The sequence below is a fragment of the Bactrocera dorsalis genome, chromosome 2 (assembly GCF_023373825.1).
Source record: "Bactrocera dorsalis isolate Fly_Bdor chromosome 2, ASM2337382v1, whole genome shotgun sequence".
Taxonomy (NCBI): domain Eukaryota; kingdom Metazoa; phylum Arthropoda; class Insecta; order Diptera; family Tephritidae; genus Bactrocera; species Bactrocera dorsalis.
The window spans coordinates 104,276,261-104,290,290 of NC_064304.1; the positions used below are offsets into that span (position 1 = coordinate 104,276,261).

Consider the following 14,030-nt stretch of genomic DNA (forward strand, 5'->3'; position numbering starts at 1 on the left):
GGGAATATACTGTCCAGAGTTATGACTAGTGTTGAGAGTTATTGCTGACAAACGGCCCAAACTGCTGCAAAAAGTGATTCAAAACTGGACCTCCCAACGAAAATTTATTCGAAACTGGCATGGCGAACATACCAAATATTTCGGTCAGTTGTGTGTTATCTTCATAAAATATCCTTAAACCTTTCAAATTCGTATATTTTCATCAATGTGCTTTATATTTTATGTAATGAGATTATGTGGACATGTCTCTTAAACATAATGTGTCTCAGAGCTGAATATGAATGAACTCTATCTACACCTTGGCCTAGGTGAATCTGTGACGTTTAACATAAGTTAATATAATTCAAAATTCAAAAAAATTCTTTCAAGGAATTTAGCTTGCTTTCTAAAGCCTTCATTGGTCGGGATTCCTCGCTTCATCTCGATTTTTGCTTGCTGCACACTGCGCCAGCGCGGCGGAAGGCGCTGTTTACTAACGGTTAGTGTCAGTTTTAACTTTAACTTTCCGTTTTGATTTGCACAATTTATTTAGCCACCACTGTATATCCGCCCCAACTAACTTGAATGCCACAGTAAGCAGCGACTTCCGCCGCGTACAATCGATCAATCAACGCTAGCGCGGACACAAACCCTCAACTAACTACCGTATCATACAGTTTGACAGTTGAAACACAAACGACTTAGCCAATTGTTTTTGCTCACATACCTGTTCAACACAAGCGCTCACCGCCGTCTTACCTGTATGCCGCGCTCATTTCCACACGCTACCAGCAATGTGCGCGCACAATCGGTTATTCCTTTCCAAGCGTGTGCGGTGATTTCTTGCCGGCTAGCCAACATTACCTGTGCTAACATTTGCATTTGCTCTTAGCCACACACTAACTGCCCTACTAAGTTACTGGCTAACTAGCGGCGAACATTGTTAACAAAGCGAAACTTTGTTCGTGTTATCTCGTTTCCGTGTGGCAGAACGTGAGCGCCCGATTGTGTGTGCGCGCCGAATGTTGGTAGCCAGTTTGCGCTAGCCGCTGGCTTAGTGCAACGCGACAACCTGTAACTTCAGTTACGCTTTGATTCTCGAACCTGTCGGACATGGTAAACAAAAGTGCTCGTAAGTAAATTCACTGGTTAGATTGTGGCGGTTAGTACGCGTTTGTGTGTGTGTGTGGTAGTGTGGTGCAGTGTATCGCGTTATTGTTGTTGCAATGCCAGTGAGCACACATATTGCAAATGAAATGGCTACATAGCGCTTCGGGCCAGTGCGAATGAAATGGCCATAAACGGAAAGGTGTAAATTTAATAAATGGAAAAATGAAAGAATGAAAATTTTCACTTCAAGTTTCAATGAGAAAAGTAAATGCATAATTCAATAAGTGTTTGGGAAAAAGTAAATGCATAATTGAAGTATTGGAAAAATAAATAAGCTGGTGTAGAAAAGTGTTAAAAGATTCTGCAAAAGTGTTGAAGAATTGTTGGTAACGAAAATTATTGCTTCGCGCAGCCCGGCAGTCCGTCATCGTTAACGAATTCGCTGGCACTTTTCTTGTTTTTGCTGCTGTTGTTGTGTTGTGAGGCGAAATAGGTTTTAAGACCAACTTAAAAAGCAATAGCAATGACAACAACAACACTGGCGCATAACAAAATTAAAACAACAACAATAATAAACCAGTTTACAGCGCCTGAATGCAATATTGCTTAGAAGTGTGTATATGTATGAAGCTAATATATATGTAAATATGTATGTATGTATGTAAATATATAGCGGCAAAAAACAAAAATAGTAAATATTTAATTTTCAACAATTTTTTTTTCGTTGCCGTTCGTTAATTATTTTGTATTTTAGTGCGTTTTTACATTTAATTTTTACTCGCTCAAATTCATAACGAGTAGGCTCATTCATCACTTTAGAAATGTGTGTTCTTCAAGACTGACTTGTGTGTAATGCTGTCGTAAGCGAAATAATGGAAGTTAAAAAATGAAAGCAAATTATAAAAATAATTAAATAAAAATAATAATAAAATAAACAACAACAAATTAAAATTAAAAATATAAAGTTAAAATAAACAAAAAATTAAAATTAATTAAAAGGTTAAAATAAACAACAAATTCAAAACGAAAAAATAAAAAAATCACAAAAAATTAAATGCAATAAATAACAAAAGAAATAATAATTATAACAACAACACCTACACCTCCGTTATCAACGTAGTAATAGTAAACGTGAAACAGTTGCAAAATTAAACAACAACAACAACAAAGCGCAGCATGCGCTTCAAAGCGAGTAATACAATTGCAGTAATTGGAATGCACGCCGCCGTTGACAGCAGCAGCGACCGCACAATGTCGACAACAACAAAAACCAACACAACAATGACAACGGCAACGTCAAGGGGGCAAAGGGCAAGCGTCCAGCAACAAGGTTGCGCAAAATATGCGACACAGCGTGTTTGTGGTAGCAGTAGCGCGCAACGGAACTTCACTTGCGCAGCGGCTGCAAAAGCGCAAACGCCGCGCACGGAATCCGCATACCGCCTGACAGCATCCTTCACGCCCCGTTGCCTGTTGCTCGCGTTGCTGCTATGTTTCACACACGGTAAGTTGCTGAATGATGAGTGTTTTGAGGTGTTTGTGGTGCTTATGGGTTATGCAATTTGTGGCATTTATAATAGTACTTGAGCCGTTGCTCCTTTAAGCTTTTCCAAAACCAAATTTCGGCGTAAATACGAGTATTAATTTTCATCAATGTGTGCTAATTTCCACGACACTTTTTTGAATATAACTAAGAATTTCTTAATGGTTCTACCGTTGGCTTTATTCGAGCCATATTAATCATTTAACTGTAGTTTTTGCCCAGTCAATAAGTAACTATAATGGGAAAAATCCCCCTAGTATGGGAGCCAAGTATTATTTTTATGTTTTTCTTGTACGAGGTTTGTGCAGAAAGTATCGCGAATTTTCGCGGGTTATGTGTGTTCGGTTTTCGATTGTTTTGTTGCGAACTCATAACCCTTTCTTATGCTGACAAGGTCGACCATCTTGAATGCTTAGTTAATTATCGACAGCTATTTTGTTAGGACGCGTTTTAGTTCGTCTTCGATTTTTATGGCAAAAATGCTAATTTTTGACCAAAAACAGCGTCGCATGGACATTGGTCAGGAAATATTGGGCTCTGTGCGCGACGACCCAGATCTGCTCCAGAGGCTCATAGCTGGTGACGAATCATGGGTTTATGGGTAAGACGTGGAAACCAGCGGTCATCATCCCAATGGAAGCTACCGCATGAGCCAAGATCGAAAAAAGCACGCCAAGTTAGGTCGAAGGTTTTGCTAAAATTGTTCTACAATTGCTTTCGGTCAATAAAGAGTACTATTCTTCTTCGAATACTTTCAGGGCTAGAGTATTTTCATCCATACGAATGACATGACCTAGCTAGCGTAGTCGCCTGTCTCTCAGTTTGTGAGTTATCGATTTTAAATTTTTTACACGTCCTTTTTTCTCCGAGAAGCCAATAATTTGTCGAATTCACTATATCATATAGCCTTCATCCAAACCTCTCGGTCCAAACATTTTTTTTTAATGGAAAACAATTTTTTAGATTCGAAATTGCTACACATAGGTCGATCGTATTTAAAAATCGATATTGATGTAGGTTTAGAGCTTGAATTGAACTCAGATCCTACTGAGTACTTATTATGTTCCTAATATACATATTTCAGTGAGATTAGCCTGCTTCATGTTTGACTTCCCATAAGCAAAGGCTTAGAACTTCTCCTTGGACTGTAACACATAAGAAATTAATTAATCTAATTGCATTCTTAAATGAGTTCCATATAGAAGACAGAATGTCCTTAATAATCAATACAGTGTCTACGTTGATAAAGAAGCTTGGATAAGGCTCAAAGAACATAAATATAATAACGTAATTTAAAGATTAATAAGAATAGTAGTTGGAAGTTTTAAAAGTTTCGCTACATAGTATTTACACCTTTTATTTTTATTTTTTGAACATTCTATTTAAGATGTGTGTCCACGTTGATAAATTTCTTGGAGAGCACAGTGGCTTCGACATCTGAACTAACGAAAAGTAGTCAAACTCCGGGCTCCTCCTTTAGTGCAGGGACCAGAAATTTTATATTATCTCGTTACGGAACTGATTTGGGACTTTTAATTTTGGATAAAAATCGGGTTATGAGTCCTGTTGTTACCGAAATAAGATATCGAACTCAAAATTCAACTTATAGTGGTGACATGCTTAAAAGAACACAGATGAAATGGCTTCCGTATAGTACGAGTTCGTTCTCATTTCCATTTAGATAACCTTTTCCACCACTTCTCTTATTTCTTCAAACAATACGCTAAGCTGTGGTGTATAATGCGCCGACTAACCGCTTTTTGAGATATCCACTTACACTTGCTGTGTGCAGAATTTTTCGCCCAGCCAGACGTCATTGCATATTGTTGATTTTACTTCATCCTTTGCTTTTGATTTGTTTATTTATTTGCCTTGCGACCGCAGGTACATAAATTTATATGTATGTATGCGCATAACTATGTATATATTTATAAATACGAGTATATGTATGCAGGTGTATGTGTTCAATTACAAGCATTCGCATGCTAGACGCGACTTGACGTGAGATCGTGTCTAGAAGTGGAACGTTCAGCGCTGCTGTCGAAGTGAAAGTGTTGTATTACCAAATGGTCTGTACGACGAGTAGGAATTTCTCTCGATTGGCGGGTTTTATTTCTGCTTTGTTTTTGCACGATCGGCAGCAAGTGAGGAAGAAGATCGATGAGCAAACGATGCTACATACCTATGTACATGCTCCTTCTGTTTAGCACTTATTGTTGCTGAAGAAAAAGTTGTTTTAATTAAAGCATCCAAGTATGTCAAGTAGCCGAGTTGTGGAAATTGCTCATTTCCACTTGTGATAATGAGAGAGGAGCCTTTCACTTGTTGAGTTGTTATTACTATATATATATTTTCTGCCAATTGTAGATATGTATATTGGCAGCTATTCTTCGATTGTTTTTGATGCTGATGCTGAAAGGAGATTTTCACTGAATGCAACTTTTTATGGCAAATTCAGTTTACAACAGATACTTTCCATTGCGCTTAGCCGTTTATGCCTACAATAGTGTTTCTGGTTTTCGCCAAACTTGGGTGGAATAGATGGTAGAATAAAGCTGAGTCTTTCAGTTGATTTATTATTTTGTAAGAGATGCGCAAATGCCTTCGCAAAGGAAGCAAATAGTACGGTGTTGTCGACCAGTGCTACTAACAATATACATTTGCGACTAACGGAAGGTCCAAGAACCTAAGGGGTTTGACAAGATAAGTTGGGATAAGTCCAGGTTTAACTTACTATATTCTCGAGATCTTAGTTGTACCATAATTGCAGGTCTATCCATAAGCTATAGGGCGTGTAGCAGAATTGTTAGCTCGTGAGCTGAAAAGTTCGTAGGCTGATACATAGATAGTAATAATAATATTAAATCCGTATGATTTTAATCACCCCTGACTTTTACAAGATACATTTCAAAATTTGGCAATTGTCAAACTATTAGTTTACGAGATATAGCACTTTGAGTGAAGCAACTTGTATTAGTTTACAAAAAATTGATCAAACGGAGTTTCGTGTGTTAAAAATCACGGTTTTTTGGGGAGAAAAATACTGCTGAAGCCATGGTCTGGGATTCATCAATACTATTTGGGCTCTGTTTCAAAGAAATCGACCGTGAGAAGTGGTTTGCTAAATTTGAACTAGAGTGAAATGTGCAACTGAAGAACGATGAAGGCAGTGGACGCTCTAAAGAATAACGAAGACAACAGAAAAGTCTACAAAATAATTTTGGATCCCTAAGTGAAGTTGCTCGAGATGGCAGGCGCTCTAAAGATATCAGCTGAACTGATGTACATTCACGAATATTTTGGGTATGAGAAAGCTCTGTGAAAAGTGTGTGCCGCGCGAGCTATGATCAAAAACAACCACGAGTTGATGATCGGGGCGGTGTTTGGAGGTATTCAAGCTTAAGATATGTGACAATGGACGAAACATGGCTCCATCATTTTCACTCCGGAAATCCAATCGACAGTCATCCGAGTGGAACTGCACTCGTTGAACCCGCGCCAAACCGTGGAAAAAGGTAACAGTCGGCTGGCAAGATTAAGGGGGGGTATTTTGTTATGCGCATGGAACAATTTTTATTGACTAACTTTAAAGAGGTAGGATCAATCAGGACAACGACTATTAACTACAAAGCGTTTTTGGACCGTTTGAAGAATCGCCGACAAAATGAAGAAAAACAAAAAGGTGTTTCGCCAAGACAATGCACTCTGTCGGAAGTTGGTGGAATCGATGGCAAAAATACTTGAAATGGACTTCGCATTCAACGTATTTTCCAGATCTGGCTCCCAGTGACTATTTTCTGTCTGTCAGACCTCAAGAGAATGATTGCAGGAAAGAAATTAAGCAACAATGAAGAGGTTATCTCCAAAAATTAGACTTATTTTGGTATTGAAACAATTTTTATCGCTACAATCGAGAGCCCTCGAAGCTAACTAACAACTTTTAGATCAAATCTATCGAGATTGAATCAAATATAATGGATGAAAGTGCCAAAGTAGTTAAAAAAATCTTTGTAATACCTGCCTTCAATCTCATTATTGCACCTTTTACTTTCTCTCTCTTCGGGAAAAAATTGTTTGAGCTGGTGAGACGAACTCATTGCATCATAAATTTCATAACTAAATTGCCCATTTGAAAAACGCAACTCTGCCCGTTACATCAACAAAATTAGTTAACGGCACATATTAGCGGCTAATGACGGCCTTATCATTTACGCAGCTCACATGTGGTACATACATATGTACATATGTATGTATTTCATTTTACATTTTACAAACGAATATCGATTTCTTGCTCGTCAATTCGTTTGTTTCGCTTCTCTTCAATTAAATTTTTACACTTTACTACATTTCATTGCTATTGATGTCGCATGGTTGTTATGACGGCCTTTTCCGAACGATGACATATGACTGTGATGCTATGAAACGCTATATGTGAGTTAATTGTGATGTGCAATACCGCTACCAAGCTCAGTGCACGTGATTGTCTGTGTTCATACGATACCCTATTGGAAAATCTGCGCGAATCTATGTATATCAATACCATCCCATTGATAAGATAGCAAAGCCGAGACTCTTGGCTTAAAATGTGGCCAAAAATTTCAATAGGAGTTCCCTAACGCCGAAATTCACGTTATTTTAAAGTTTTCCCTTCGTTGAAGGCAAATCCGCTAGAGAAACGTTCCGTGAGATTAATGTTGTTTTGGGGGATGGTACTCTATCACTTCGAACTGTGGACGAATGGTTTCGAAGATTCAGAGTGGGTCAAAATGACACCATGGATAAGCCACCAGGCGGAAGTCCTGTGACGACGAATACCGATCAAATCATCGAAAACATCGAGTTAGAACGGCAGGTGAAATCTCGTGACATCGGCCAGAAGATGGGAGTCACCAAACAATTTTAAACCATCTGCAGAAGGCTGGATACACAAAAAAGCTAGATATTTGGGTGCCGCATGATTTGACGCAAAAAAACTCTCTGAACCGAATCAACGTCTGCAATAAGCTGCTGAAACGAAACGAACTCGACCCATTTTTGAAGCGGATGGTGACTGGCGACGGAAAATGCATCACATACGACAATATCAAGCAAAGAAGGTTGTGGTCGAAGGCCGGTGAATCGTCCCAAGCTGGGATTGACGGCCAGGAAGGTTTTGCTGTGTGTTTAATGGGATTGGGAGCTCGGATGGGAGGTTTTATCGCATCCACCATATAGCCCGGACATAGTGTCAAGTGACTAACATCTGTTTCTGTCCATGGCGAACGCCCTTGTTGTAAAGTTGAAGTCAAAAGAGGCTTGTGAAAAGTGGCTGTCCGAGTTTTCGCAAATAAGGAGGGGGATATTATGAAGTTACCGTCTAGATGGAAACTGATTATCGAACGAAACGGCGCATATTTGAGCTAAATCCGATCATTGTAACACTTTTTATAAATTCAACGCTTTATAAAAAGTATAAAAGGAGGAAAAAAGGAAAGGAGATATTAGACAAGGAAAATTATGCACTAATAACATCAAGAGGTCTTCACTTAATTACGTCGATAACATCGAACAGTACACCGACCAGATCTCAGACGCTCTCCCACTGAATGGCGCACTTGCACATGAAGAGCTCGAGTTGCCCCGGAAATTTAAATTGAGCTTTCCGAGTCTTCGTTCTGGATACTGGACTGGTTTTTTTTTAACCGGCTAAGGACTGTCATATCGTTAGCATTCTTTAGTATTTATTTAGGAAACTTTTAGAATCTTTAATCTTGATTGGTAACTGCTTATGATATTTTGGATTAGTGCCACAAATTGATATTGAAAGCATTAAATGAAAAAGTCTTAATCTACTGGATTAGAGATATTTCATTTTCGTTTTTATCACCAGCAGGTAGCAGTGATATTCTAAAGAGCTAGAGGCAGCTAAATCTTCGGATTTCCTTGAAATTCATACAGACTATAGTATATCGGTAAAAAGATTTTTAGACTCGAACAGACGATTTTTTACGCCAAAATTTTCCGACAGGAAGCCTATCTTATGGAGATACATCTAGGGGGTGTATTAACAGTTTTCTTTTAACTTATAACAACAAGCAAATAAGTATGACAAAAATAGTATAATATGTTGTTGTAGAAATCACAGCTGTTGTAGTAAAATTAACAAATGCAGCGTGAAAATACCAATAAGCGTAAAAGCTGCGCTCATTAACTCTTAAGCGGGAGGTTTCGAGCTTGCTAAAGTGCTGGACAATATCTAAGAATGTACCTACACATGGCTACATATACATACATACATATGTATGCATTGTATGTAAATATAAAAGACTATTTCCGACTGCTTTTGTTAGCTTACGGGTTTGGTTTCGGCATCCAGTCTGCTTGGCGTAGAATTTATGGGCGTATTCACGCAGCGCTAGCTGACAGCAGCCATAAAAGCAACAGCACACTCATATTCATAGAAATAATTTTTTACAAATGTTATTAACGTAGTTATATTTAAGTCAGATGTTTGTGTGTGTATGTGTTTGTTTGCACTTCCTTCATTTGTCGGCAATGCGTCATACGATCAGCGATACTGCTTGTTTAGACCGGTTTTCACTTAAAATTCATTAGAAGCCTCAGTAGATAACCATGTACATAGTTACGAACACAATATTTAAGCATATACTGCTAATGGAGATACCTATATTTGTAGATATATATATATATGCAAGTACTTTGAACAGCTTCATTTTCTATTGTACAATATGATTTATTATCCATTTCATACACTTACAAACATACATACATATTTACCGATGAATGTTCGGTATTGTTATCTCGTGAATTTTGTAGGTACATAGTTTGTTGTGAGCTTAATTAAAGGCTTCTTAGAACATGATTTTCACTACAAGCTAATAAATAATAAATAGTAACACAGTAATGAATTATGGAACATCTCGTTTAGATTTATGATCTTAAGACTTACATATATGAGGCTTCTTATTAGAAGCTAGCTGAGGAATGAAAGTATTTCCTCACTGGAAAGTACTTTACAGTACTTCTAAAGTTCTGCTAGACCGTGGTTTTGAGTTATTGATTCCGTGGTCAATCTCGTTTTGGGCTCATTCACCGAACGTGCGACGCGTTTGATGGTCTCTCGGTTTCAATTCTTGAACTAGTTGATTTTTGTAGGTCGTATTGGATCTTTCTGCAAAGTCTTCCATAAAGTGAATGGGCGCGGCTCCAATTGTTGCGCGTGATAACGGATGGACACATTCGAGTCTTCATTTGTACTCTGCTCCACAGCAATTGTAGCGTCTTCGGTGCGCAGTGTACGGTGTCTCGGAGGATGCGCATCATGTATAACAGTTATCCAGAGGAGCAACCCATGTTCGCTTGAATAACCGACTCTGCAGAGCGATTACGTCAACCGAATATTGGACGCATCGCACAGTGTGAAATAGTATTTAGGTAATAAACTTCGAGAATTTACAAAATTTGTTCCCGATGAAGTCTAGTCTTTATAAAATCGCAAGAAAAATGTAATATAAATCAAGTAACAGGTGTCAAAATTAGTATTTTCTAAAAAAGCATAGCTTCATTGAAAACCGCAACTTTAACCGCAGCCTTGGATCACAGCGGATATATAAAATCTCAAAATCTAAATAACCGAATTTTTCATACCAAATTTCCAACATAATATTAATTTTTAGCACTTGGTTGGTTAGTTAAAAAGGGAGGGGCTTGAGCGCCGAACCGCAGACGACCTCACTTAGCGCATTATTATGTTCATTGAGCTCCTGGGTGATAACCAAGTTTTATCGAGCAGCTCAGTGGATTTGGTAAACATTTTTTCACTCTTGCTGCCCAATGTCTCTTAAGTTACAGTATTGGGAGCCGTATAATATGGCCTTTCTCATCCGGCTGAAAGCTGGGTATGCGCGTAGATAATGTTCCATCATTTCATCATCTATCGCGCAATCTTTACATTCCTCCGAATCCACTCATAAGGCTTAGTATTGGCGCTACGGATGGCCTTAATTTCCGCTTATGAACTTCTTGATTAGGGCAGAAATGCATTGGCACCTTCTGTTATGCCCACAATTTCAGCCTGAAAGACTGAAATGTAGTCATTTAGTTTGAATCTGCCTTCTGTGTACGTATTAGTACAGAAAAAGTACGCTCTTGTTCCTGTTTCTCCTTTGATCCGCCAGTGAATATGTAGATCTCAATGAAGAAACTGTCGGTCACAGAACCATTGGTTAAATCTTCTCTACTGGATAATGAAAAGTATGTGTTTAGCTCCTTTTGGGTCTCATTTTTTGGTTGTATTGCCAGCTTAACCGGAGTTCATTCACAATGTCAAGTTATGATACTAAGTCCGTAGAGACACCTCATTTGTTTGTGTATTGGACGGATATCGAGAATAACCTCCAGAATACTTTGGGTCTATCTATATAAAGGAAATTCGTGGTGTTAAGAACAATAGAAAGCAGAAAGCCATGAACAGTCCTTTTCGCTTTCCTAGCTCTCTTATCTAGTATCGGGCAACGATATCCAAACGATCTTCATCCACTATGTAACGATAAAATATCGGAAAATGAATCTAAAGTTGTGTGGATCTACACATCGACCTCGTCTACCAGGGGGACATATGGTTCATTCTTAGATCCCAATAAAAATCTTTTCCAACGGGCACCATGTTTTGTAATCTATAATAATATAAACTCTGGTGAAATCTATCATTCATGTTTTGATGTATTTGAAGTTCCTTGGATTATTATACTTCAAAAGAAAGAAATTTGCTAAAAACTGTTCGACTTTAAAAGTCGTCTATAATTCGAAGTAGCTATATACTTTTTCGGCTAAGAAAGATCTATTCTATTAAACTTCTTCTAAATTCTAAATTCTTGAAGAGAATATGTGATTGTCAAAAGTATTATCTTGGACCAGTAAATTAAGTTGGCGATATCGAGAGCATAACCCTTTGGCATTAACTAGAGTACTTCTTCATGAATTGATAACAAACACCACCCAGTCAAATAAAGGAGAGCTTCACAAATATTTATGTCTCTGGATATGAGGAACAATTATTCAAATTTGATGACAGTTTTTGTTTAGTGTAAGAGTCTTCAGGCTCTAAGTCACGTTGTAACAGTTACTTTTTATGAACTCCGTGGTTAGCTATGCAAGGAGGCCACGTCAGCGTTGACACAAGTTTTTATGGAGCTTATGTTCAGAGCCAGGTTCGGGCACGAATCAGGAGCTTGTCTCAACTGCACCTGTACATCAAAAAAAAATTATTACGGCGTGCATTGAACGTACTTGCCATTCGGTAAGATGTCACTCTTACTGGCCTCATCGGCCCTTTGTCAAACTAATCCATTCCGGGTTTCTAATACTCCATAATCAGAATCTTACTGGCCTCGATTATGATATACGCCCAGGATTTTCGTCGAAGTCTATGCATTTTTGGTGCTGCTCGCTGTATTCTTCCCTTCGCTTTGTTGCTTCCCTCACGTGGGTAGGGTCTCCGCGGTGCAACCCCTGTAGGGGTTGTGAACGCTTATTTAAAGGCGGAATCTTTTCGCCTCTTCGCCGCAGGTTCATTGGGACCACGAGGCGTTTTGTGCCAACTCTCATCTCCTGCAGCTCTTGGTCGGGGGCTGCGTATTACTATTCGCAGCTAACCAACTAAGCATTGGCCGTCCGCTATCCACCAACTGTGACCCCGGTAGTAGCCTGAGCTTAGCCTTACCCAGCTCAACCTTACCATATAGAATATAGCAATCGATAGCGTTCAATATACATACATATTAGTCAGTTCCAAAATTGACAAAATGGATCGGCACGGTTCATCTTTTACAAAATAATATGTCATAAAGGGTATAAAACTTCCACACATTCTATAAAGAATCTCAAAAATTTTCCGTGAGATCAAATTTAACATGTTTGAGATTATTTGTAAGCCACATATTCGGACACACCTTCGAAAAAATATGTACATATATATGATAGATAAATCTAATTTTCTAATAAGTGGCTTCTAAAGAGCGTAAAGTTGTTTCATGTAACACAGGTATACAAACATATGTATGTATCTAATCATGTACAAGCTGTGTCAATAAATGCAAACGCATATGGTGGATAGAGCTGCGCTATAAAGGGCGCTGAACCAAGGTTTCCACATTGTTTTCATTATGCTGTTTGTTGTTTTTTCCAGTTGTAAACGCGTTTTCTGCTCTTTGGTACCTTAAAATTGTCGTTGTAGATGCATAGGTCTAACGCTGATTCATTTCCTGAAAATGCTAAGCACTTGCAAACATACATACTACATACATATGTATGTATATAGTGTCTGTCTGTAAACATCAGTCATTGTACCTAGTTGTTACCTGATCGTCAGTTCGCCTTACAGCTCGCCAACCTTTGGAAAGACACACATACTTGCATATGTTATGTACTTCGTTTGGGACCGCAAAGCAGCGAATTGCCGAAAACAAAATGATAAAAACAGGTTTTGAACGCGTAGCGTAAACAAAAGCCGCTCTTTGTCGCGTCATTCGACCCGAACGCCGTCGCGCCACTCTTGCACATTCCATACGCACGGCTTGGTCGCGGCTCTGAGCTTATAGCGGTTGTCTGAACGAAAGAGCCGATGAATCAAATGGCACAAATGCTGCGCCCGCATAACTTAGCGCGATCAACAACAACAACAACAAAACTCAATGATAAAATGAAAACAAAAACTAAAATATGACAGATTCGTGTCGACTGCTTGCAGCGGATTGTGCAGACGCACACGAAATTTAGAGCAAATATTGTTGCTCATAAACGAGATATGCACGTGGGTATGTGCCAAGCATTTGCAGTTGGGTTATTTTTTCGTGGTGTCGTAGTTTTGAATAATGAGGTGCTCTCTGGCTTCGGAAGTCACGATTTAGAGACTCCGTTACTAATATTCGCGATTTCTTGTATTGTCAGTTTTTTAACCTCAAAAGCACTCGAACCTCTTTGGTAGAGGTTGCAAAGTCAACCTAGTTCCAAATTTTTCTATTCCAGCTTTTACAAAAAGTAACAGTACTTCGGGAATAATGAAATCCGGTGCTAAAGGGTTGCTATCTCATACACACCAATCTGTATAGAGTCTTATTACAAAGCTAAATGCTGCAGATGTCTCGTAAAAAGTCTGATATTTAAAATTACTTTCAATGAAATACAACGGTCTTTGGGAAATGGATTCGTCACCGAATTCTGCTTTTTTCAGCTAGGGTAAAAATTTTATTACTTCTAAAATCAATATTCTTGTTAATTTTGGAAGAGATTGTAAAGATAGATTTGAATACATGTCTGTATGTCTAGATCTTTTACTCCGATCTGAACAATTTGTTCGAAGATTATAGCGATGCCTTAGGTAATTAGCCAAGACAAGTTT

At 38.5% G+C, this 14,030-nt stretch overlaps 1 protein-coding gene across 10 annotated transcripts in view; it reads left to right on the top strand.

Moving 5' to 3' along the window:
* The first annotated feature begins 1,033 nt into the window (after positions 1–1,033).
* The window catches only part of LOC105222993 (protein crumbs), a 47,030-nt gene continuing 34,033 nt past the window's right edge, over positions 1,034–14,030 (top strand). For 5 of the 10 annotated variants that reach the window (XM_049448400.1, XM_049448401.1, XM_029548987.2 and 2 more), the window contains exon 1: positions 1,844–2,593. In XM_049448400.1, coding sequence (XP_049304357.1) covers positions 2,266–2,593 — 328 coding nt within the window. In that variant the 5' untranslated portion in view covers positions 1,844–2,265. Of the gene's footprint in view, positions 1,354–1,843; positions 2,594–14,030 lie in introns of those variants that run through there. The other 5 variants (XM_049448399.1, XM_049448397.1, XM_049448394.1 and 2 more) reach the window with 5 other exon arrangements.